The 24,347-nt window shown below is 42.1% G+C and overlaps 1 protein-coding gene across 5 annotated transcripts; it reads right to left on the bottom strand.

Annotated features, from left to right (window-relative positions):
* Nucleotides 1-1,684: 1,684 nt before the first annotated feature.
* Nucleotides 1,685-23,166, bottom strand: ppp2r5cb (protein phosphatase 2, regulatory subunit B', gamma b). Of its 5 annotated transcripts, none has more exons than XM_080513831.1 (16): nucleotides 23,077-23,166; nucleotides 22,566-22,625; nucleotides 19,919-20,084; nucleotides 8,585-8,784; nucleotides 5,419-5,529; nucleotides 5,216-5,308; nucleotides 4,995-5,125; nucleotides 4,845-4,904; nucleotides 4,604-4,712; nucleotides 4,456-4,509; nucleotides 3,884-4,054; nucleotides 3,661-3,788; nucleotides 3,455-3,556; nucleotides 3,121-3,193; nucleotides 2,766-2,882; nucleotides 1,685-1,868 (listed from the first exon to the last, which is right to left on the bottom strand). In XM_080513831.1, the coding sequence occupies exons 1-16, from the start codon at nucleotides 23,101-23,103 to the stop codon at nucleotides 1,737-1,739; spliced, it is 1,734 nt and encodes a 577-aa protein (XP_080369957.1). In that variant the 5' UTR covers nucleotides 23,104-23,166; the 3' UTR covers nucleotides 1,685-1,736. The 5 variants fall into 5 exon arrangements, with proteins under 5 accessions (XP_080369957.1, XP_080369958.1, XP_080369959.1 ...); XM_080513832.1 differs by having other exon boundaries at nucleotides 19,919-20,081; XM_080513833.1 differs by lacking the exon at nucleotides 2,766-2,882.
* Nucleotides 23,167-24,347: the final 1,181 nt, after the last annotated feature.

The raw sequence follows: 24,347 nt of genomic DNA, 5'->3' as shown, positions 1-24,347 counted from the left end.
AGTGGTTTGGGGCGTCCACGCTGCCTCCGCTCTCTCGCTTGTAGCTTCAACAAGACATGCGCCGGGGAGTCCGAGCAGACTCAAAAAACGCGTCTTGCTCCATTCCTTCGGGAAACTACGATGTATTTCTTCTTTTAATAATCACCCATTTCCGTTGGTGCTACTCGATTCTCAGTTGAGAAACAAACCCTCCTCAGACTACAAAAGGCACTGTGAAAAGAAAGGCTTATGTTTGACCTGCTCTAACCAAACATCCCTCCTCTACCGAGCAATTTACAGAATGTTTCTTAAATTAAAAAAAGGGACTAGCTTAAGAAGAGTAGGAAGAAAGAAAGAAAAAAATCGATCAGCACAGTTTCTCCGTTTGACGTCTCGTGGGAATCCCAGACGGGCGGCTGCGTCTCTCGGGCCTCTCATAAGCCTCACATGAATGACCGACTTGTACTGAATGTTAATGGCCATGTTAAACACACGCCGACAACGGCTGGACGTGAAGTGGCAACTAAAAATAAATCCCACAATCCCCTTATCATGTAACCGGCTGCAGGAAAACCAGGCTTGGTCTTATCCCGGAGAGCCCAATAAACTAAAGCTGGACGTGTAGGAAACTATCCTGATAACCAACACGACCTGTGCTATCTTCTTCTTCTTTTTTTTTTTTTAAGGGACTAAATAAATAAGCGTTGGCACCAAACTAAGCTTCTACATGGGAACAAAGACATGTTCGAACTAAACGCTGCAGCCTGGACCTCAGTCAGACCGGCCCTGTGTGACAGAGCTGTAATGTTATGCTTTTAATCCAGATAAATGGGCGACCCTGTCCTGATAAACACAATAAATCTTCACAGTTAAGGGGAAGTGAAATAATAGCAAGCAATAGATCAGTTATACAGACAGGAAGTGCTTCTTTTTTCTTTTCTTTTTTTTCTTCCCTCACTTTGAAGTGAGCTCCTAATATACTATGTAGGGAAAATAGAAACGGCTGTCTAGTTTCAATGTTATGAGAAAAATAGCTCATTTTAAATACATTGAAACTGACATTCTCTCACCAACCGGTGCTTCTTTTCTTTTCTGTTTTTTTTTGTTTGTTTGTTTGTTTTTTTAATTCAACGAAAACGTGCTCTGTGGAGGTTTACAGTTGTGGGCTCGTATCAGTTGAACAAGCACCTGACATCTATAAAAAAGAGGCAAGAAGAAGAAGAAGGGAGAAAAAAAAAAAAAAAAAAAAGACAGCTTACACACCAAAACAGAACACCTGAGAAAAATGACCAGAAGGGGGCAGCAAAACTCCCCCACAAACACGAGTGGAGAGGAACAAGGGAATATCAACACGGGAGAATCTTGGCTGAAGTTCAGGAAATGGTGCATTTCTTGGCCATGCAGGTCTGTCCAGCACCGCAGACGTCTATGCTGCACAACAACTGGGGGTAGGAGGAGAGGAGAGAAGGGGGTGGGTGGGGTGGGGGGGGTCAAAAAGGACCGAGCACCACTTGTCCTGGAAAGCCAACCTGGGATTGGACGTTTGACTTCACACATTTGTTCCGTGTCGGGTGGAGAAGTGGCTGTTCAGGTGCGAGTTGTGCTGAGCTGGATACCAGACTTGTGTTGTTGTGCGGAGGGGGGGGGGAGGGGGTGGGGGGTGGGGGGGGGGGGGGGGTGGGGGGGGGGGGGTGGGTGGGCGGGGCCGTTGCTCCTCTGTGGACGCTGCTGGTTTACGGTGGATCTGGGAAAGTCTCTTAGTGGCCGTCGTGCGTAATCATTTCCTCGGCTCTTCGGTGCAGCTCCAAGGCTGTGACAGTGGAGATGTCTTTGGGGAGCTCGGACTTCCTCCGCATCAGTGGACGTTCACGGCGCTGATCTCTCTGGATCTGGACGACACAAAGACCAGTGACAACAACATGCTGACTCAGGTTCTCTGAACAAAACACACTTGTATATATATATATATAAATAAAACAATCAAAAAACAAAACTGAAATCAAAAGATTTTCTTTAGCATTTCAATGTTATTCGTAAATTCCTCTTTATTGTCAACAGTTCAATCTGATCCAAACATGGAACTGAAACTGTTAGAACTTACAGAGAGAGAGAGAGCGAGAGAGCGAGAGCTTCATTAATCCCGTAATAAAATTATCATGTTTATAACATTTACATTTTTCAATTTATGAATATATATATTTTTAAAAAATCAGGTTTGGATCATTTTCTCTACAGTGCCTCATCTGTCATCGTACTGGATGAAATGTTCATTTCTGTACTTTTGGGGAATGTCAACATCTAAATTTTCAGCCAGTGAAGAGAGCACAGCTACTTTGGGAACGTGATCAATCGGCAACATTCCTCAACAGTAAAGGTACAGAGAGGAGACTCATTTTGCAACATAAAAAGTAATAATGTTATAACGAACGCTCAATACCAAACAGTGTGCTTCCATAATAATCTGGTGTTGTAGCTCTATAGCACTAAAGCAGCTGGGAGTCGTGTGCCTGAGGTCTATTTGATTGAAGAACAGAGTCGAGGCGACTGGTTTTCTTGCCAACGTGTAATTTCACCGGACATAACTTGAAATGCATCAGGTGCGATAAATGCTAAAACTGCAAGTAGTTTTAACAGGTTGTACAATTTCAGTGAGGCTTTATAAATCCTCGCCGAGGTGACGGCCCCTCGTCTCATATTAAATGAGTAGCGGTACAACCCTTCTGTTTTCTCTGCAGGTCTATTAGTGAGGTCTTAACCACATCGTCGCCCTTCAACTGAAAACTGACCTGTGTGGCTTCTTCTTCTACTGCTTTCTTTAGCATGTTGACATCGTCTAGCATTGGCCCGTCTGTCTCCATGTCCATTGGACTGTCTGATTCTATCTCGTCAACATACGTCAGAAACTACAGAGGAACAAGCAGAGACATCGAACAAATTGAAAGACTCGCTTGGCTTTCAGTCGGACTCTGTCCCAATCAAATCCCTCCCTTCTCGCGAATCTGTGCACAGAAATGTAGATTCCACCAGTTTCTCCAGATTCCACTTCCCTCGCTTTACCAGAATGTGGACCAAAGCACTTGTTGATCGCAGACGATCATAAGAATGGAGAGCAGTGGGAAGTTCACATGTTTATTGGCTCACCTGTGGGTTGGACTTTGCGAGATTCTCAATCTTCAGCCAAGCTTCTTCTCTCTCTTTCCATTTGGCTTTCTCTCTGACACAAAAAATATCAGAAAAAAAAAAAAAGGCATGAGAGGCTTTTTGGGGGGGGGGGATGGAAACATTTACTCAAACGTACAAAATCCGAAACCTGAGTTGGTGGAGTGACCTAATTTACTTATCTGCTTAGTGGCTCTTTCCTTTCATAATTACATACAAGTGACGTTTCGTTTGACATTTATATGAGCTTGTTCAAATCAAGTGCAGTAGTGGTGAGGGGAAAAAACAGCCCTTGTGTCACATTTTGATGCCTTACTTGCTTTTCTCGGCCCTGAACTGCTGAGTGCAGTCATCAAACAGCTTCTGGTTCATCTCCATGAAAAGTTTCAGAGCGTTGTAGATCAACCCGTGGATTGTCCTACACACACACACACACACACACACACACATATTACCAGGAGTCACAAGAGTTATGTAACCCCCCCTCCCCTCCCACGGCAGGAGGCTCAGCGGCGGACTCACTTGTTCCAATGGGTCTTGGAGTTGCGGTAAAGAGCTGGAAACATGATGGGCAGGATCTTGGCAGCGTTGTCACTGATCAGGCTCATGATGTACTCGTTGTTCCAGTAGTACAGCGCTCGCTCCGCCACCTGGCAACAGTTGAGGACACCGTTACATATGCGCAAAGAACAACAGAGCAAAACAGAGAAACACAATATTGTGAGTATTGCACGTAGGCGCAGACCTGAAAGTGTGGGCTGGACACACACTTGGCCAGCTGTCTGAAGAGTGGCTCCATGACTTTGACGAACTCCGACGGCTCGATGACATCGAGTATCTCTTCCAGTTCGTTGAGGAACATGACCTCTTTGGGACTGTGGGTCTTCGGCCAGTACTTTAATAACGCCATCACCGTCTGCGCAGACAGACACGCAGTGTCACAACAGGCTGCATCAGAAAGACAATCTGTCACGCGATCCACATCGAACTTAGATTCAACGTCTCAGGGGAAACTTGATTGACAGTTTCCTGTTACACTTTCACTGTTTGAAACCCGTTAAAATGTTCCGCCGTCCAGCAAATGTGACACATATTTCACTTTTTGTCTGCCGTCTTCACAACCCGTCATGTAATTTCATTTGGTCAGAGACTATGACGACAAATCAAAATAGAATATTGCTGAAAAGAACCCTGCAAATTGCTACATTTAAATACCGCACCTTGACTTTAGGAATCATCTCACCTGTATTATTTTGTGCACAAAGGATGATTAAATCCAACACAAAACGAACGACGGTTGATAATAAAGCGACTCACCGGCTCCGTCAGGGTGCTGTCCTTCTCTAAGAACTGTACCACACAGTAGGCCAGCTGAGAAACAACGACACGACACGTTTTCACTCGTCACCAGACTCCAATCTCAAAACCACCGATTACCGTCACGACCAACAGAAAGAGTCACTACCTGTGGGTGATATACACTAAGAGACTTGACTTTGTGTAAAGGCAGCAGGACTTTCAGCAGGAATATCTTGTGCTCCTCTTTCAACGGCAGCGCAAAACCATTGATTATGCTGGAAGAAAGAAGAAGCGGGGGAACAACTGCTCAGGTTTGACTCCAATCGACAGTAGAATTAAGGCTGATAGTTGAGAAGCAGCTGCAAAAACGAGTCAAGAACCACAGACACCAGCAGGTTGGATCTTACCTGCCTAGTATTTCCAGTAACTCAGCTATTCCATTATGATGCTCAGTTTCATATATGAACCTGAAAAAGAACCCAAAACACAAGTTTATACAGAACACCCGGCTGTTTAAGCCAGTGACACGAGTATAAGGGTTGGACATGTGCACTTACCTATAAAATATGTTATTAATTTGTTTCCTAATGTACGCTCGCAGGCCCAAAAACTTGCCATAAATGCGATGCAGAGTGGTCTTTAAAAAGTCTCTTTCCCTGGGGTCTTCGCTATCAAACAGTTCTAGGAGCTGAGGACAAAAGACGGGAGTTACTGGGGCAGAGAGACACGACACGGGGCATTGGATGCCAAGCAGACGAGCTTTGTCCTGTGAGCTCACCTGCATTACAAACTTCTGGTCGATATACTTTTTGGCTATGTTTGGTTGGAAGTCGGGTGACTCTAAGAACCGTAAGAAGAATTCATAGACGAGCTGTGGGGGAGGAAAAAAAAAAAAAAGAGCGCAGTTTTTGAATGAAGCTCTGCTTTGGGAAAAGAAAAAAAATCTAGAATAAAAGAAGCTTTTTCAGAGCATCTGTGCACCTGTAGATGAGGCCATGCAGCCTCTAGCGTGGGCTCGTCCTCCTCTGGGTCAAACTCCGCACCAGTAGGATTGGAGGACGGCGGCAACGCCCGGAACATATTCACGGCGAACTGAGGAGGAGATGGAAGAAACGCACCGTCAGATCAACAACTCAAACCTTGGCTGGGCGTCTGCTGGCATTGCTTCACACGTAATGTCTGATCCAACAAAATACAGAAACTGAATGAGCACACTGGAGCAACAGGTGGCTGAGCTTGTTTGGAATTTTGGGTTTTGCATGGGTGTGTGTGTGTGCAGTCTCTGGTGGCCCCGTGAACTTTGCTCAGGGAAAAAAAAAAAGGGGGGGATATAAAAGATAGATGAATGGGTGGATGTGCTATTTTTAAACCAGCACTGCAAACTAAGCAACAATAGACGTTTGAAGTGTATTTGGTTTTTACTCTTTCTATAGATGCTCGTGATGAATGAATTATCTTTAGTTAGTTAGTCCGTGAGTCCTCACAAATACAGTTTTACCTTTAAAACATTCAAAGCTTTCTCTGCGAGAGGATGAATAAAAAGAGATAGGCGATTGAATATTTTCTTCAAGGAATGCACGGGAAAAAAAAAACCACGGGATTTTTAAGGGCAACAAAACTCCCTAAAGTGAAGAAGGCAGTATGCATCTATTATCCCTCAGAGTCTATTCCCATTTTCGAGACGGTACATTTGGAGAGTCCCTGGAGGGCGCCGTCAAGCAGAGGTCAAAACACACTCACTCCCTCTTGTGTTTGGGTTTTCGTGGAGAAATCATACTTTCCCCGCAGAGAGAGCGGGACTAATGGAAGAACGGTTGTGGTGTGAGCCAAAGGTCTGCTTCGGCTCTGCACGCTGAGAAAATACTGTGAACAGTGTTAACATAAGAATACACTCTTCATTGCCATGAAGGAGTTTGTCACGTCAGTTGCCATACTTTGATGATGAAAACCATCAGTGGACTTCAAAGGCCTTTCGGGGCGCCAGGAGGAAAGGGATATTTTAATGCTGATTTAGGAGCTCCGTTGCATTTTCTGCTGCACTGATCAAATACGGGCCTCGGCGAGAAGGAGAGGGAGAAATTTGCACCTTGATCATCTGCAGTTTAGCATGCGACATCGAGGCCGGCGGGACTTTGATTATTTTCAAAGGCTTTGTAATTTGGCTTGAGGAAGCAGATCTGGCAACGTGAACTGATTTCCAGCAGATGTACAGTAGGAGATCAACAACAGTACGGACAAATGAACATGCTCAAGGTCCAAGATAACTCATGCTCACGATCTTTAGATTAACTTCTTGCTGATGAGGAGAGACTGATGGGAATAGATCACTCTTAAAAAAAAAAAACCATAATAAATTATTATTATTTTTTTTTTTTTAAGTGGAGGTTTTAAAGAGGTTAGGTTCGGGGGTCAAACTGAGGCCATGTGACTCTCTTCTGATTGCAGGAGACACTAAGCAAACTGAAAGGGATCCGCCAGCAGTAAATATTTCTGGCAATAGAAACCACGAGAAGTTCTCTTCCCATGGCGCAGAGAACAAACAAGCATTAGGGAACAAATAAAATAGCTTCTCATCAAACAGAGCATCACGTTGGAAAATTAATAATAATAAATAACCCTTCGGTTCAGTCTGAGTCAGATGACTCTTTCAGGTCTTCAAGGTTGCAGTGAACAAGCAGGGTAAAGCTTTCAGCATCTCAGAGTCAATACAATAAAGTGCTGAAGAAAAGAGTCGTGACAACTCAACAACTACCAAGTAATAATTTCACAGCGAAAGAATGAATCACGCTGCTTAATCTACAAGCGCTGGAGAGACAGCAGGAAGATTAGACGCATTATTAACGTTACTAGTAGAATGATAATGTAATAACATGTTTTATGACAATTGTCATATCATGATCGTAGCATTATGCTTCTTTAAATTAAGCAACACGTCCATATTTTAATATTACATTTTTTACTAATAAGCAGGTGAGATAAATTAAAACATTTTCTCGATTTCAACTACTTGCCTTACGAAAAAAATATCATGAATATGAACATTAGGTGGAGCTCAAACAAGCTTTTTGAAATGAGTTACTTCAAAACGATTGAATAATATTAAAGGGCAACTTGACTGTAAACGTCTTAAACATTTATCAATTTGAGTCATGTTGTTTGTACTGACCTATAATTTTACAAAATGCCATGACGCCTCTCAACAAAAACAGAACTCAAAGAAAAATTTTATCACTTGGTGACTAAAAATACCCAAACAATATAAATGTAGGATAGCAGGCGAGTGTTTCAAGTTCACACCTGTTAAGCGACATTCCACTTTCTGCAATTGAAAACAGTTTGGCATATCTATGAGCGAGGGCTTTAACAACGGCTCCCCAGGGTGCACCTGAAGAGTCACTGTGCGTGTGCAGATCACATGATCCGCCGTGGTGACCCTGGAAGACAGTAGCCGAAACGCTACTCTCTCATATTTGTCAGATCGCTGGACAGAAAGATACAAAGGACGCAAAAGCAGAACGCTCCTTTTTACATTGTTTAAGTTGTGTCTGATGTCAGAGCCGATCGACGGGGTGTGGAAAACCAAGAACAGAAAAGAAACGACCTCTTCTTTGCGTTCCCTAAGGCAGGGGTGTCAAAACACAAGCCCCATGTGTCAAAACTGGCTCCAATCTGGACCGCCAAACCACCGAGCAAATAGTGGAAACTTTAAAGAAAACACAGATTTTTTTTTTCTTTATATCTTTTCTTTAATATTTTAACTTCTTAAGAGTAGCAGAAACTAAGACCTGAGTTGACATGATCGGTGATGCTGCCATGAAAGCAAGCGAACTCGTCTCAAAGCCATGCTGTCAGGGTGAGTTTGGAAAAACGTGTATAATGCAATAGATATTGGAGATTTTTGGGACATTTAACTGCATGTTGCACCAGAAGGTTTCATTAAAATTCATTTTCATCAGGTACACTCTGCATCACAATAAATAAAAACTTCAAAGTTTCAATTTAAAGGTTTTACTATGGCACTATTTCCCCGGTTCGGCTCACTCGAGTTGAAAATGGGCTGCGTGTGTCCCCTGAACTAAAAATGTGTTGGACACCCGAAAGACTGCAAACTTTATGGTGCGACTATTTATCCTTCATGGACACTGACCATGTGAACCACCTCCGGGTAGATGGGTTCGGTGATGACGTTCCTGTTGTGGGTGATGTACTCCACCATCTCGCTCAGCGCGGCTCGTTTCACCTCCTTCCATTTTAGGTCGCTCAGCGGGTCGGAGACGAAATCGAAAAGGACGCAGCACTGACGCAGCTTCTGGATGAACAGCTTCTCCTGCTCCGCGGGGGGCACGTCTGAAACAAGAGGCAGAGGAGAGGTGGTGATAGTGGGGGGGGGGGGGGGGGGCGGTTATCGACTTCTTACTTTGTGGCTGTTCTTTGTGCGTTTACACTGCAGCAGCGGACACGCCAACGATACAGTTAGTATGTCAGGCCATGGGAGGGCGCTGTTGCTTGATTTTGTAATGAAACAACGCCGACGTGTGCAGAGAACGATACGCAATAAACGTGAAGAAAATGGAGAGAACCAGACATCCGTATGGAAAGATGAGGAATTGGATGCTATCCTGGGTGAGTCTCAACTATAAAACTACTGACATGGACGATAAAGAATATGGACCGTGAGTCATACTACTACGGGTCCGCCATGTTTGTTTACAAGTGGATAAGCGGAAGGAAGGGGCAGCTCACAATTCAAAGAAATAGACAAGAACGCAAATCACCCTCATGAAGCCGTCACAAGCTTACCATTTTCTTCAAGCTTTTGTTTCCGTCAAGCACAAGATTTCACTCGAATAAGAAATCATTCTTTTAAGTGGGAGAAACGCTGGCTCACGCCAAGACTGTTTCTCAAAAAAAAACCAATGATTTGGATGGTGAAACAAGCTGATGGGTTAACCCATTGCCTGCTGCTGTTTTATCTGTTGGACTTCCAACATTTTTCTCATACTTACTGCTTTCTGAGACGCGAGCCATCGGCAGCCGTGTTATGTAAACACTAACACAATAGCTAAGCAGTAGGAAAGAGATCCAGCACCGATATAAATAAATTATAACGACACCAGTCACATTCACCCACGAACAGTCTCACAATCGCACGTCAAACTGTACAGGGTCAGGGCTAAAAGAGGAAACAATGGGATTTATTTTTTTTTATTACCCACAGAGCAACACCCACCCCATACACACATACATAGTGTACATGTAGAGGCTCAAGATCAACATGACAAAGAAGCAACCACACCTGTCCTTATATCACCCTTATGATCTTGTGACTTGTGATCTAAATACATGTGTTGCTTCTGCACTTTGCCAACGACCGATCTCTTCTAGAACATTCTCGTCACAATACACACCAGCCACATCAAATAAAGATTTTTTTCTTAGCACGCACAAAATGAATTCAACTCAGCTGCTTTTATTGTACAAAAAAAAGGTGAATGATTCTATTTATATTGCACTTCAAAATGCAGGTTCCGAGTAATGCTGAAAGAATGAACTGCTTTTCAGATACACTATGAGATAATACAAACAGAAGAGCACCGCGGTGATTTGTTCGCTCTTTTGGAAGCGTTTCAAGTCTGCTTCCAGATGTCCAACAGGGCTTTCCCAAAGCACACATCAAAACCTCCGCAAAGCACACAAGGTGTTGAGCCAATGTCAGGTTATAGGAACAAGGAACGGAGATTTAGGAGTATAACAAAGCTACAATAACCTGTGCAGTGATCTTTAAAACTGTTATAATGTGTGTAAAAAAAAAAAACTCTGTGTGCAAAGTGATTAACTTACAGGGTTTTTTTCTTTTTAGAGGAAGACCCAATAGGACTCATTGCTAAACTAACTGGACTGAATAACCAGCAATATCACAGTCTTTGTCCCTCAAAAGAAGACGAGTTTCAGACAAACCGACTTTGGTCCAACTGTAAGCTTTAACGACAAAATGCAATCCGATGAGGCAATATTGATCTGTTTGTCACAGCCCGTGATTTGTATGTCACTCTTGTTTTCCCCCGTTAACAGGCGACAACGTGCACTGTGCGTCGCCATGGTGACAGCGGGCAGAGCCGGGACTTTGGACCAGGGGGTGACCATGTTAATCAGTGATGCGTGCAGGCTGCTGCCGGTGCTTTCACACTGATCCCATCATCGGCTGCAGCCCGGAGACGTGTCTGTCAAACTGACCTTGTAAAGCATGAATGATACCAACTGAGGCCAAAGACACACAAAAAAGAATAATAATAATGATGATCAGGCAACACTTTCTTCAAAGGGGTATGAATGTCGAGCTCTTCATGCAACAGCAAATGTTTGTGATCATTTCGAAAGAGCATCTGAATTTAGCCAAGTACCAATAGAAATTTGTGGCAACAATTTCTCACACTTAGTGCAATGTTTCCCAAGAAATCACAACACTAACGTGCAAGTTTCCAAATAATAAATTGCATCTTTTATTTATACATCTCCCCCCTTCTTTTTAACCATAGGTGGTAAATAATGCATTTACTTTGAAAAGAAAACTGCTTGAAACGGTTTAGTTTATGTAATGAGGGTGGATGTAATCAGAAGGAAATGTGTTTTTAATAAGGTTCTAATTTTTGGATGTGTGGGTGTATGTGAATGACAAAGTAAAATTTCAGTCTGACAGACACTACTTTGAGGTTAAATGGCACACTTCCAGCTGACTGAGGCAAACGTGGGTTTGGTTTGTGTCGTCACTTATTGCCAACAAAAAAGTAGGTAATGGTAATTGAGGGTAAGAACTACGCAAGTCTTCATAATATTACAAACTTGGCAAACAAATATGTTTAATTCCTTGTAGGGAAATCTGTTTGCATGTCTAAAACGACTTGTACTTCACCGTTACACCGTTTTGAATAGTTGTGCAGGAACACACGTAGGAAACCCTGGCACTTGCTATCAGACGAATCTCACTCACAATGTTACTACTCATCACTTATTAAGTACTGCAAGTCATATTTAAGGGATTGAGCACGACTTGCTGACATTGAACCGGCTTCTACTTCACACCCACATTAGTCACAGCAGCACACACACTCCACTTACTGTTATATTCAATATGTTCTTATGTATTGATTTGTTGCACCAAACACATTTTTGCTTTATAATTTCAGAAAGTGAATCCGTCTTTATAATTCAGATAACTTAAAGTGCTGAACAAGACGACACAGAAGGATTTCTCTTAAGTTGATGTCTTTTTTAACTTGTTTGCGCACTCCGATACAGAACATCTCCAAGTATATATTTAGAGACACTGTAGTGGATTTTCCATAACGCAACACTGCATCCAAACTTTTATCCACCAACAGGAGTTGAAGGGCTTCATTTAAAAAGGTCAAACAACAAGCAATTTGTTTCACCTCTGCTGATCACATCCACGAGGAACAGGAACAATGATGGGCTTTATGTTCCTGTGCTATGTTTATGCCGAGCAAAGAGACGTATATTTCTATTCTCGCTCGCCCTTTCCAACAAGCTGCACTTTTCTAATGTGACGTTGTGGCATTTAATGGTTTAAAGGGGGGGGGGGGAAATGAAACTGTTCAGGCTGCTCTCTTTGCACGCACAGTACTTTCAGAACAGATTTAGTTCCGTTTTAACTGTCAGAGCTAACTTATCAATGACGAGGCGTCAAAAGAGCGTCGAAGTACAGGTAGTGCACATGAGAATTTGGGATTCTAGTTATTGACATGGTTTGTTCATTAAGATATAAATGTGTCGCATTTTATTCGACCATATCCACAGAAGAAAACTACTGTTTGTCCCTCTGAGCCACAAAGTCACTGACATCAGTTTAAGATACATCCATCTGAGGAATGCTTTGTAAAATCAGTAATTTTACTTCGAGTGTTCAAATCTGGACCAGTTCCAATGTTTTCAATGTGGGTTTTCTCAATTGCGTGTGGGAAACTGATGATTGAAAAAGTGTGCATAATTGTCTCTTAGCCTTGTTAGGTGGTGATCGACTCCCTGTGACCTTGAACTGGATAAAGCGGTATAGAAAACGGATGGAAAATTACAGAATATTTTATATTAAAGAAAAGTACAATTAATTAAATGACTGGCAAAAAATGTTTTAATGGACCGACGGCTTTAACAAAGAGTGAGTGTGTGATTCTTTACCTGTTGCAATCGAAAGAGAGAGAAAAAAATCCTGAATAAGAGGCTTTAAGTTGAAGTTGCGTAAGCGCCACAAAAGGGAAAAGTGAGCTGTGCCGAGGTAATTCAGGTGAAGAACACCTACGCAAGTCTACCAGGCTTGCTCTGATTGCCAACGAGTTGAAACACAGGTCCAGCTCATCCCATCAGACCCTGAGTGCCAAGAGGTCTACCAGCTCTTATTACACAACAGCACTAGGGTTTCTGAACAAGCCTAAAATATTAAGCGACGTGCTGTGCAGCTGCAGACTTCTCACATGGGCATCTCTGCATGGATGGGCGAATAACCTTTCCCCATCTGAAGGCCCCAGCTTGCACACAGGAAGCCCCACAAATTGCCTCCGAGAATAAATGGCAACTCCAACATTGTGCCGCAAACTGATCATTAGAAGTGGCACCGCTGGCAAACAGTGTACACATACCCCGGGGCAAGGCAAACACCCATCTCATTTAAAGCAGGTGACTTTGTGCTTCCACTCCTCTACAATTATCACAGTGCATTAAAAAAAAAAATGTCATGGGGGGGGGGGTTCCAGTTTAACAACCTCGTGAAGAACAACAAGAAACAAGCTCCTGGCCAAAGCCAACTGTTATATTTTTCATGTTCGCCATCACTTCCTGGTGAATGCCAAAACGGCTGGAACACGAACACCCTTGAATCTAAGACATTAAGAAACATTTACAGCTGTCCTCTTGATGTACATGCCCAACGCAACACATGCACAAGAGTATTTCTACTGTGACATCCATACACGACACACAATACAGACACACAACAAACCAACAAGCTTTGACCTCACTTCCTATGACATCAGGAGTCTTGGTGGGGGAGGGGAGACTCAAAACTAGCACTCTTCCTCACTCACTCACTCTCTCTCTCGCTCTCTCCCTCCCTCCCTCCCCGACTGAAGCTAAGCTATGCAACGTCTTGGCAAAACCCTTCCTCGTTGACAAACGTACACAATCACACGCTTCCTCTTCTCAAAACACTCACAGCAACAACATTTAGACGACAACCCCAATTCTATGTACAAGCCAACAAAAGAGTAACCTGAATCCGACAAAGAATATGTCCCTCATTTGCAGCTGCTAAGTGACAACAATATTAAAGCCTACCTTCCCTTGAAACATATATAACAGAGCAGCAGGAGAGGCAGATTTCCCCCATTCTCACCTCTAAAATGCATGAGGGCCACAGGCTGGAAAGGCCCATTGGAGCTGGGTGCATCCAGAACCATCCCACTGGCTGCTCTAGCACATGCCAACATCAGAGAGCGGCGGCAGGAGACGGGGGGGAAAGAGGGCAGCCCAGGCTAAGGCGAGGAGCCAGCCTCCATTTTAACGCGAACACTCAGAGCAGAAAATGAAGCTCCCCTGCTGCTGGAGGGAACCAGCTAGTTAGTGTCGTCATCCCCCACAGCAGTCGCGCCATTGGCTGGCTGCAATCACATGGGCGGACTGTCAGGATAAATAAACATGAGGGAAGGGATTGGCTCGTGGGCAGGAGGGGAGGGGAGGGGAGGGGAGGGGAGGGGAGGGGAGGGGAGGGGAAGGGGGGGGGGCACTGTGAGAACGAGAGCGGCTACATCTGTCAAGAGTTTAAAGCACAAACCAGGTCTCAATTCAGCTTCGCGTCTTACCAATACATGTCGATGTGAGATTAACCAGGAACAACACGTTTTCACAGGCAACAGGAAGACTTCACGTTGAATGTCATGCCAAGTGTCTCATTTAGTCTAAAACACAACAAAGTACACACTAACAAATTACTTGTAAAAAAAAAACAAACAAAAAACCCAAAAGTACAACACATGTAGCCGCATAGAAAACAAGTGTAAACAAGCAGAGGTCTGCTTTTCATGAAACAGCGGCCTGCCATAACCAGTGACCATTTCTGAGAATGTGCCATCTTTGTTCGCGTGCGCGTCTGTTATCGTGTGACAGATGGCTCTCCAGGAGCACAGCCTGAGCGCCCAGGTGTACTGCAGCAGAGAAACAGGAAGGCAGGAAGTCTCAACACGAGCAACACAGGATGTGTATGTGCAGTTAGCCACAAGCTGTCTCAGCGCTCACCACTGAGGACAAAACTCTTGCTTTGAAGAAAAAGGGCAAAGCCATAGCAATGAAGAAAGTTCGTCGGAAAAAAACCCCCAAACAAACAAAACACATACAAGCACTTATTAAGAAAAGGCACCAACATTTGAAAATCTTCCACGGCTGTCACAGTAGGTCAAAACGTAAATGTACATCTGTGTCGTGCTACACGTGTACATGTGCACACAGACTGTTAAAGCATAAAGACGCCGTGAAATCCATTTGTAATCACATCGATGCACCAATCAAAAACAAAAATCAAAACACAACCAAACACAAATTGTCTGCATTTTTGAATAGCTTGTAATCTAATCTAAAAGGATATGCATCTGCCACAACTCAAAGGCAATAGCAATTGTTCAAACGATGCAATTTGCATTCAACACCGCATCAGTCACTGTTGTTTATATGAGGAAAATATCAGTATAAGCATCTGTGAACAACTTAAAAATCTTTATTTATTTATTTTTTATCATTAAAGATGATAGAAAAGAAGTTCACCAGAGTTCCACAGTGAAGCAGTGTGTACTCTTCAGTCAAAGCCTCACTGTGTCTTCAGTAAGTTGGTGTACTGAGCAGAAGCGCATGATCTGTGGGATTTCCTTTATAAAAGCACAGACAGTGGGACAGCTCATCTGCACTCTTGCTTTGCAGGTTTGAGTATCTGTTGGGCTTTGTCGGGCCGGGACGTCTCAGTAGGCATCATATTTTGAAGTGTTCGTTTTTTGTTTTTTGTTTTTTTTTAAGTGTCTTTTTAATAAAGAACTACAGACAATTCTTTAGAGGCCTCGGAAACCTTTAAATAAGAGACACTGCATGAAACCAGGACGAATTTACCCACAGCACAAAGACTAAAGCCACAAAGAAGCACTGTTAAATCGAGTCTGGTGGATCTTAATACATACAGTAGTGGAGTATAGCGGCAGCAGAGCCAAGTCTGGGCTACATAAAGGCTCCTTTCTTGTCATTCTGCTCCTGAGTCATGGGGCAAACCTCCATCTGACGATCTGTTGTTCTGACCACAACAAGACGCCACTAAACACACCCACACGTTTCGCACGTGCATTCATCATGGCCGCAGAAGTGCGAGAAGGGAACGCGCGACGGGGGGGGGGGGGGGGGAGAGGACAACGAGCAGAACGTTCACCAAACTCATCATCAGCGATCGCAGCAGGAGCGCCTGGAACACACAGCTGAGTGGTTCATTTACAGGTCTGCTGATCTGCGATGCCGCGGTCCTGTGTGAGCGCTTCAGGCTCACATCTATTTGGAGAAAAAGACCAATCAACCCAGCTGAGGACGGGGGGGGTGGGTGGGGGGTGGGTATCAACAGTGGCTAAACAATATTTTCCCCTCAAGCAGGTTCCAGTGATATGAAAAACACAGTTCTTTACACATTCGAGCCATTCGTTCAAATTAGAAGTGTCATGTTTAATAGGACATTATGTCCATACTGAGAGTGAGGATATGAAGAAGAGTTGCTTTGTGGCGGCTTGACTATAAGCAAGTTAGCACTAAAAACATTAACTTTTAGTAGTTTTATATTGAGTCTATAATAAAGTTTGAACAGAAATAGTTTGCTTTAGTTTGGAATTACCGATTGTGGGTAACGAGCACTTATCCTATTATGGACTGTAAGAAGAGCGATTGTACAACACATTGAACATTACCGCTTACAAAGAACACTGCAAAACAAAACAAAAAACCACTGCTAAATAATTCATTGTAGCATGGTTGTACAAAGTAGCTTGTTGGCGAAAGTTCGAGAACATGATTTGATTCAATGCCATGACAAAAATGAGGCCTCTTCACAGGCCTCTTATTCCACGTGCCTTTTATTGAAACAGTTTAGATTGAAAACTTTATACTAAATCATTACAAGGTAGCTTCAGCTTTAACAGTTTTGTGTGTTTTAAAAGCTTATGATGGGGGGGGGTCCTTCTCGAACACCTGATGATACAAAGAAGGACATCTCATCAATACTATAGTTCATTTTCACCACATAGGTTCTTGGTTTCACAAGTCATGCGGGATGGAAAGTCATGTGCTCCATCAAACCTATTGGCAGTGAGGACAACACTTTGATTGTAATGACATTCCCCTCCCTGCTATAAATCCTTGTAATATACTGTAATATACACATGCTCAGTTACAACTTGGTACCCTGTATGAATGGAAATAATTTCCTGAAAACTGCAGCTGAAGCTAAATCTCCCATCTTTCACATGAATGCAAACCGTTTTAAACATTACAACCGCACCATCTGCCAATATGTCAGTTCATCATGGGCTACCAAAAGAACTTGATGCTGGACTCTACGCGAACTATGAGGGTGCCTTGTGGTATGTTGCACAGAGACGTTAGCAGGAGATCATCTGTGAGCTGACAGTTGGAGCCACTGCACAATAAACCTTCCGACAGTGCTACACTGGCGTTTTTTTTTTCTCCTTTGGTCACCACTGGTTGGTGCTCAGTGCTGCTGAATGGAAGAATCCTACAAGTTTTACTGCTTAGCGGTAGATTATAATTTGATTCTTTGCAAGTTGATAACAACATGACAATATTAGTTCATTTGCTGTCTGGTATTTCCCATCTTTCTTAGAGCTCTTAGAGATCTCTTTCAATATTCTATCCATTTACAAAAGTGTTTTTATGAACTTATATTGTGGATTTTGAAGCAATATCTTATCTAAAATGGTTACATTTTCCCAACAGAATATGACAAACACTCTGTTGAAATGAGCTGGCGACTTCAGATGAACACTAAAGATTTATTTACAGTTGTGCCTCAGGTCCGTCCAGATACAAGTCGGTTTCCAGAGCATGATCACAGGAAAACCCCAGTTCTCAATGCATTGACCGTCTGTTTGGTCCTGTACCAACCTCCATAGTTAAATACACAGGACATCATCAAACTGGGCAGAAGCCTCTTAATCTGATGTGTTAAAAGTTATTTAAAACAGGTTTAGTTAAATATTAGAGTTTGCCAAGTGAAATGTCTTGCAGTTCTGTGGCTATGAAATTAAAATAGATACCGTGATAAAATTCAAGCTTGAAAAACTTGTTTTGGCTACAAAGTAAATTATTCTCTTCAAAAAAAGTTTTTTTTGTTTGTTTTTTTTAGCAAATCAACGTTTCCTACATCATCTTACTGACTCACCAGCAGGTGGCGACAAAGCATGTGAAAAAACAGAAACATCCAATGCAGAATAAGCAACTGTCCTTCTGGCATGTTATTCAACATTTCATACATAAAAAAACTAGAAAATGCAAAGTCAAAGCTTTTCCAAATATTTACAGCAAACTAAAATGTCCTGGTCTGTGTGTATTTGAAATAAAAAAAAAAAAAAGCACATTACAGGTAAGCAATCCCACTACGGTGTCACAAAATGTAAAAACAGGGGCCGTTAAAATGTGCTCTGCACATGAGTTCATGGCGAAGGTCTACGAGGAGCGTTTGAGGCTCGCCTTGACGTTGAGGCCCTGCAGGACGGACTCACGGACATGTGTTTCCATCAGGAGGTGGTGAACATGCCTGGAATGAAAACAAGCCAAGCGAGGAGCCCGTTTGGACAGGACGGAGTGATAACATCTCCCAGGTCACTGTGGGATAATGTTTGGCAGAATGTTATCAAAGCTCTCTTCGGGGTGTGGGAAGTGAGCCGGCTTTATCTGAAATTAGGTTATGCTTATGGGCTTCTCCGCACAGTACAAGGGTAAAGCCCAACAAAGATAAAGACACAGGTATTGTTTTATGTTTTTGCATTTATCGTTATCTTGTGAAAACACTGAATGGAGAGGGAAATGTTCCCAGGGGAGGTATATTTTTGTTAAAGTCACAGAATGTACGAACTAACTTCAGTGGGTTTTTCACTTTTCACACAGTAGAAAACTGGATTTGAGCTCATGCATAATAAAGATTCCAGATGAATTAGAAAATCTAAGCACATAAAGATGCTTTTTATCATGTGAAGATGTTAGAAGTGCAGGTATTCCACTCGTGAATCAATGAAATTGGAGTCTCCACAACAAGGCGCATAAAGTTGTCACTGCTGTAGCATTAACTGTAAATAATTTAACAATATATAATAAAAAAAAAAATCTGTCCTTGGGAAGAGATGTATATCGCTCCCTATTTGCTCCTAAGCTGCAAGGCACATCTCCAATGATTACCTTGAATCGCTAACTGGGGGACACTTCAGGTGCTACCACAAAACTCACACAAACAAGAATTCTGTCATAGTCTGTTTTTATTCCCATCTTTTGATTTCCCCATTTCTGTTTTTACTTTTTTATTTCAAATTGGTTATCACTACTGCCTTTTTCAAAAAAATTAATGTGTTGCTGCTACCGGGAGCTAAAAAAAATTATAATTCTTTGCACATTTCAACATACCTTGTCAAAATAGGTTTGTTTTTTTCCCCTTGCAGTCACAAGTTAAAGTATTGTTAAAGTGAAACAAGAAAATAAATGAAGAGGGAGAAATGTTTTGTGTATTCGTGCATGCAGACACAGAAACATGTTCAGACAAAATACCCAGGAGGACCAACAGCAATGTCTTCCACTTCCATCTGGCATTAAAGGTAAATAGGATTAAAATGTTTGAAGTTTAAAAAAAAAACAAAAACAAAAACTGGAAAATGAATACTAGTATAGGAGCGAGACATTTCTTATCTGGTCACTGGCAACACAAGGACCATGGAATTAAAGCTTTATCTCTGGATTACCACTAAATATAGACACTTGGGTTAAATCCAGCGCAAAATCCATGCCGTGTACGTCCTGTTTGTTTCCTGGCATTGCATAATGTCATGGTCAGCTCAATATAAAATGAGGGTGATGCAGCAAGAAGATATCTGAAGACATTTCAGCAGGACACGAGCTGGTAAATAATCAACTATGTGCAGGGAAGTATGCATGTGTATGAGGCCTGCACAAAATTACACTATTTCTTTTTTATATATATCAAGCAAAATATCCAGGCTTTCAAATGCTATAATTCAATATTTTGCTCAACAAAAATGGATCACAGAAACAAATCAACTCAGGATTGTATGGACTCTTATTTACAAGTGAGCCACTCAAATCTAGAGCTCTGGGTAGTGAGTGCATTATGTGATTAGGTGAACAGATTTAGGGTCGTCGTACAGGTAAATACCTTTAAAAGCAGGCAGTTTCTGCAGCTCCCTGTTGTTGCTCAGACTGAAGCGGGAGGAACTCTGTCTCTTGTCCTTTTTGACAGGAGTTTGGGAACCTGGCTGCTTCCCCTTGAGCAGCTGAGTCGTCGGAGGGACGCTATTGCTTGCTTTCCTGTTTGAGCTCTGCTGAAACAAGAGAGAAAAAACAAAAATACCACATTAGCTGTGCCGAAGTAAAGCAAGCGCATGTTAAACTGAGGCGCAGAGTGTGAATTAGAGTGCGAGCATCACTTGAGGAATCTCATAAATGTCTTGTGCATGTAGCCACTAGCCAAGCAGTTTGACTTCCATGTGCTAGACGGCTACTTTTAATTATATACAGTATGTTACTAGACGCTAAACAAGATGGACTGCTGTATTATGTAACTACCGTAAAGAACTACAGTTTACCCAATGTACAACATACTGTTTACAAAAGTACATGCATCAGAACACACACACACACACACACACACACACACACAAGTTCACACACAGGAGAGAAAAAAAAGCAACAACAAACCATCGCTGCCTTGCACGCCACTCATCAAGCGGACCAGCTGTGCATCCGACGAACAGAAAGACTTGTAGGGTTTAATCTAATCCTGGCGTGGGATTTCCCAAATGTAGCGAGTCGCTCACAGCTGATTTCACCTGCCTGCTAGGATCCATTCATCACCACACACCTGATGGCACAGAGCTCGCTTCACCAGACGCGGCCATGGAGCCGTGTCAGTCTGAGTCACGGGGGATTTATCAAATTCATTTAAGACCCGGCTAAAGTCTGTGCTGCAGTACAGAACACAAGCTTATGAGGTGGCACCAGAAAGCTACCGAGCAGAGTGGAAAAGAAAAGTCAGCTTTCGTAAAGAATTCCTTGAACTGCTTCAAAAGCTGAAAAGGTGGTAGCCTATGATTCTCTGATGTCGTACCGAGAGTGTGTTTATTACAAACACAAGAAATAAAACCTACTAATACATATAATTTCGTCTTAATAACTTCTGGTTGGTATTATACAAAAGCACAGGAGAGGTTATGACAACAACAACTTGCAGCCAGGCAATTTCAATTTGACACGAGGTTACTGCGATAAAGCAGCTGCATGGCTGCCGACACACAACAACATGCAGGATTATTAAAAAAAAAAAAAAAGAGGCTGAAACCAGCAGCTTAGAAAAATGATTTCAACAGGAGGGAATCATCTATGTTAGAATTAATTGACATAAGAGCTATCAAATTAAATTAGGCACAATGTCTAGGAAGGCATTGTGGCATTTAAGCAAAATGTAGTTTTAATCTTCATCTGAACTATGAGAATATATAATAAAGAAAAGGGCTGACAGTCCGCTGTCATGCAATGTCATAATTGTGCATCAAGGATCAAACCAGCCATAGTTTTACCTTTCCTTAAAGCTCAGTGATGTTTTGATTTTGCTACATTTAGAATTCGCCTACTTTATTTTTCATGCGATATAGGAATGGGTTCCACAATACAAGGCGCCCGATCACAATTAATGACCTTATATAATATCAAAAGCACAGTGTATGGCCATTCGGTTCAATACTGTGATGTAATGAGTCACACCAGATCCTGGCAAATACAGGAACTTCATTGACAGGGCCATGTGTCTACAGATATATATACACATACAGACAGACAAATCAGAAAATCAGAGCCATTTATTTAAAGAAATCAATTTATGATTAGCACCATCTCATTTGTATTTTTTAAGACCCTAACCCTTTATCAACTTCTTGCGTGCATGCAACACAGTATTCAAAACATGGAAGCAGTGTTAAGTGAATCTAACCCGGTCCTTGCACAAATGTAGTGTTGCAAATGAAAACCTGCTATGTAGAAACACCTTGATGAAGTCACAAACATAACTGATAAGTAGCAAATGAGTTCAACTGCAATAAAAATCACCTGATATCCACTAACGGCTGCTGTAAGGTCACGCGAAAGGCAGCTCTGATCCTGGTGAAATCCATTTTATGACAGGCCTTTACAGTCACGATAACATGAGATCGAAAGTGTATAACTGTCTGTCTCTCCCTTTCAGACTCACTTTATCATTTCCTTGATGGCAGATGTGCACCACAGACATGTCAACTCAAGCGGCAGTCAGTACAGACTCCAGCTACTCACATTTAGCATTAGTTTGTGGATACAATTCGGTAATTTGAAACATAAACTGTAGAGAAAGCTGTCCCCAAATGAATAAAGCAAATATGTTATAGAAAGAAAATAAAAAACTGACGTCAATAAGGAATTTAAGGAAACATGGCCATTAAGATCGTTCATGTTTTGATTGCTTACTTTGCTGGAAGCTTCCTGTTGACTGAATATAGTATATATATATAGTACCTATATGATTTCAAGTACTGCTCCTTCTAAAATTATGTAATGTATGTTTCAGAGAGTTGGCCTCCACATTTGGCTAAAAGTTGCCAAATAAAAATCGATTTACTTTTACCAAAGGGCATACTGGATCAGTGACAAGTCTAGTGATGAAACATGTCTCACATAACTATTTTTGCAGGTTAATTCACTGGTAATGTAGAAAGCAAACATAAACATAAAGCAACATCTTCATCACCTGATTGGCAGTGTGTGTTTAATCTCACCTCATGCTCTGAATTATCCTGCCCTCCACTTTTCCCCACTTTACCAGACTTAGGAGACTCCTGCGGGAGAAAGACAGTGGTTTTGGGTTGTTTTTTTTAAACATTTGACGTGAAAACAACACGAGAAAAGCAGTTCGATGGGTGAACGCACAGATCCGTGCTAAATATAGTCTACCTGCCCGCCCAGTTCTCACACTCCTCTGCTGTTAGCTAGCTCCCGTTATTTCACAGCCAATGGATTTCAGTCGCGAGGAGACCTTAGTAACGCACACGTGGATCACGCACACAACGTGTACCGAGTAAGTAAATATAAGCATTAATGTATTGTGGCTGTGTTGCAGTCAAACAAGGGAGAGGAACGCGGTCCGAGCGCTAACATGCCGTCTGGATAGCGGCTAGCTGGGAGAATGATTACTGGGCACTGCACTGGTAGGTATAACTGATAATAAACATCCCACATGTGAACTTTCAACATTACGAATCGAACGCGTTTGATCATTCTGAGACTCACCTTGTCTTTTTTTGTTTTATTCGGCATTGTACACACGCGTAACCGCCCTTTCTCCCCTTTCGGATACTCCACAACCAAAACCTTGACAACTCTCAGGGCACCACACTGCAGGGCGGGCCACCGCTGCCTGCGCGCCCTGTGATTGGCTGCCGTCAGTCAGCTGACCCAAAGCGGCTCGTATTTATATAGCGAGCGCCCCCTGCTGCTCATAGTGGGGAATTTACAACTGCAATAAAATACAATCTCAGAGGAAATAATACTGTTATTGTGGATCAATAACAACATATTTAATCTTTGCATGAACATATTTTTAAAAAACAATTATATAAGCAAGAGTGATGAAATGTTGACGTATATTGCAAAGTAATTTGGGAATTGCACGAAAGGATTACTACTGCAACAACACCTCATCAGTAGGGTAAAATTAACCTGTCTCACCACGTTCAACCATCAGGTTTTGAGTGTTTGATTGGTTTGATTTGCGAGTATGCTCAGCATGCTACAGCAGTGTCAAACTCATTTTAATCAAGAGGCCACATACAGCCTAATTTGATCTCAATTGGGTCTAATCTGTAAAATAGTCTGTATTCATTGCATTCATCTATTTTCTGGCCCATGTTATGCCTCAAAGGGTCATTGCACTTTATAATCTACAAATAGTGCACATTAAATTAAACATGAGACCCTAGGCCTCAGCAATAGGTGACCCATTTACATATGTTGCAAACATGTAGCAATAAAATGAGCAGATAAATACCGAAATGGGATTTGTGAAATATTTGTAGCTTTTATTAATTGTGTAAACACCATAGTGTGTGGCTTAAGCAAAGCATCCCATATTTCAGTTAGTGTCAATTGAAGCATTTATCTTAAAACCTATTAGATAGTGAGAAACCAACAAAAAACTACTGTAAGGGATGAGATCTATTTCTGTGTTTTTAAATAATACATTTTGCATTTCGGGACAGTATTTACAGGCCATTGTATATGTAGACAAAAGCTAATTTAGAAATTACTTGAATCCAGACATGGTGAAATATGTGATTTCAGTTATTTTTACTACACTTACTTGTAAAAATGGCATGTAATAACGTGTCTTCACACCGACTTTAAAGAAATGCCATTCAAAACCATCTCAGGGTTATAAAGTTAGAGTAAAATATATTTTAGCCTGTGCCCTATATAGGTTCGTTGGTAATATACTGCAGTGATACTCGGAATGCGACTAGGTTTGGTTGTTAAAGTTACTAGTGTAAGAAAAAGATAATTAT

This window comes from Blennius ocellaris (genome assembly GCF_963422515.1).
Source record: "Blennius ocellaris genome assembly, chromosome: 18".
In the NCBI taxonomy this organism is placed as follows: domain Eukaryota; kingdom Metazoa; phylum Chordata; class Actinopteri; order Blenniiformes; family Blenniidae; genus Blennius; species Blennius ocellaris.
Note: the sequence above shows the minus strand (reverse complement) of the source record. Positions and strands in the feature narration are given on the sequence as shown.

Bases quoted from the DNA above. Each gene is read 5' to 3' on its own strand.
- ppp2r5cb (XM_080513831.1), bottom strand. From the start codon at position 23,103: ATGCCGAATAAAACAAAAAAAGACAAG. The intron at 4,713-4,844 runs GTAAGATCCAAC...TCTTTCTTCCAG, and splicing joins TTACTGGAAATACTAGGCAG to CATAATCAATGGTTTTGCGC. The intron at 3,557-3,660 runs GTGAGTCCGCCG...GTGTGTGTGTAG, and splicing joins TCCAAGACCCATTGGAACAA to GACAATCCACGGGTTGATCT.